Source organism: Buceros rhinoceros, unplaced genomic scaffold, assembly GCF_000710305.1.
Source record: "Buceros rhinoceros silvestris isolate BGI_N320 unplaced genomic scaffold, ASM71030v1 scaffold33164, whole genome shotgun sequence".
Taxonomy (NCBI): Eukaryota; Metazoa; Chordata; class Aves; order Bucerotiformes; family Bucerotidae; genus Buceros; species Buceros rhinoceros.
The window spans coordinates 2,030-3,251 of NW_010409413.1; the positions used below are offsets into that span (position 1 = coordinate 2,030).

The window sequence follows — 1,222 nt, forward strand, 5'->3', positions numbered from 1 at the left end:
GAGTATGACAGACCCACGGAGATCCACCTGAGCTGGCGGCTTGGGCATAAGTAAGGAATATTTAATCAGGTAAAGCACAGGGTGAAGATGACAATGTTGCCCTAAGAGGTGGCAGAAGCCCCATCCCTGGCACCATCCCAGGCCAGGTTGGCCCTTGGGGCTCTGGGCACCCTTCTCTGGGTGCAGATGTCCCTGCTCCCTGCGGGGGTTGGACTGGATGAGCCTGGAAGTTCCCTTCAACCCAAACCAGTCTGGGATTCTCTACAATTCTATGATTCTATGCTAAGATCCCATTTCACAGCACAGATGTAACTGATATACGGGGAGAGGTGGGACGAGAGGAGGCCTGTCTGCACAGTGACATCTCCTGTCCATCAGGAAGCACTTCAGGACCAGAACAGCTTATGCTCCTGTGTTGCATCCTCCTGTGCCTGTTGTGAAAAGCAGCGACTGAAACCACAAAGAGGACAAGATGGGAACACCTCTGGCTGTCTGCACCTTTGTGGCTGGAATTCCCGGTTTTCTGCTGTTAAGAAGCTGCCTGTCTCTTCACCAGTCTCTTCAGCGCCTTCTTCACCTCCTGGTTCCTCAGGCTGTAGATGAAGGGGTTCAGCATGGGGGGCATCACTGTGTAAACCACCGAAATCACCTTGTCCCTCCCCAGGATGTAGGAGGACTTGGGACGGGTGTAAATGAAGAGGATGGAGCCGTAGTAAAGGCTGATGGTGGTGAAGTGGGCAGCACAGGTGGGGAAGGCTTTGCGCTGCCCCTCGGCCAAGCGCATCTTCAGGACAACAGCCAGGATGGAGGCGTAGGAATGGAGGATGAGCATGGAGGGGAGGATGACGTTGGAGGTCAGGATAAAATACAGGACTGTCTGGTAGCTGTCTGTCACATCGCACGAGAGCATCACCAGGGGGGGCAGGTCACAGAAGAAGTCATCAATGATGTCGGCGTCGCAAAAGCTGAGGGTGAACGTGTGGCTGGTAATGAGGATGGAGTTGGCAAAGCCGCCGAGGTATGAGGCAGCCACCAGCCCCATGCAAAGCTTCTTGGACATGGCAGTAGCATAGAGTAGTGGGTTGGAGATGGCCACATACCGGTCGTAGGCCATCGCTGCCAGCAGGTAGCACTCGGTGAGGGTCAAGCCACCAGAGACAAAGAACTGAGCAGCACACCCAGCAAAGGAGATTCTCTTGTCCTCAGAGAGGAAGTTCAGCAG

The 1,222-nt window shown here is 54.6% G+C and overlaps 1 protein-coding gene across 1 annotated transcript in view; it reads right to left on the reverse strand.

Annotated features, from left to right (window-relative positions):
- Positions 1 to 529: 529 nt before the first annotated feature.
- Positions 530 to 1,222, reverse strand: part of LOC104492648 (olfactory receptor 1013-like) — a 1,029-nt gene continuing 336 nt past the window's right edge. Inside the window, exon 2 of the mRNA XM_010135230.1 lies at positions 530 to 1,222. Within this exon, the coding sequence (XP_010133532.1) occupies positions 530 to 1,222 (693 nt within the window).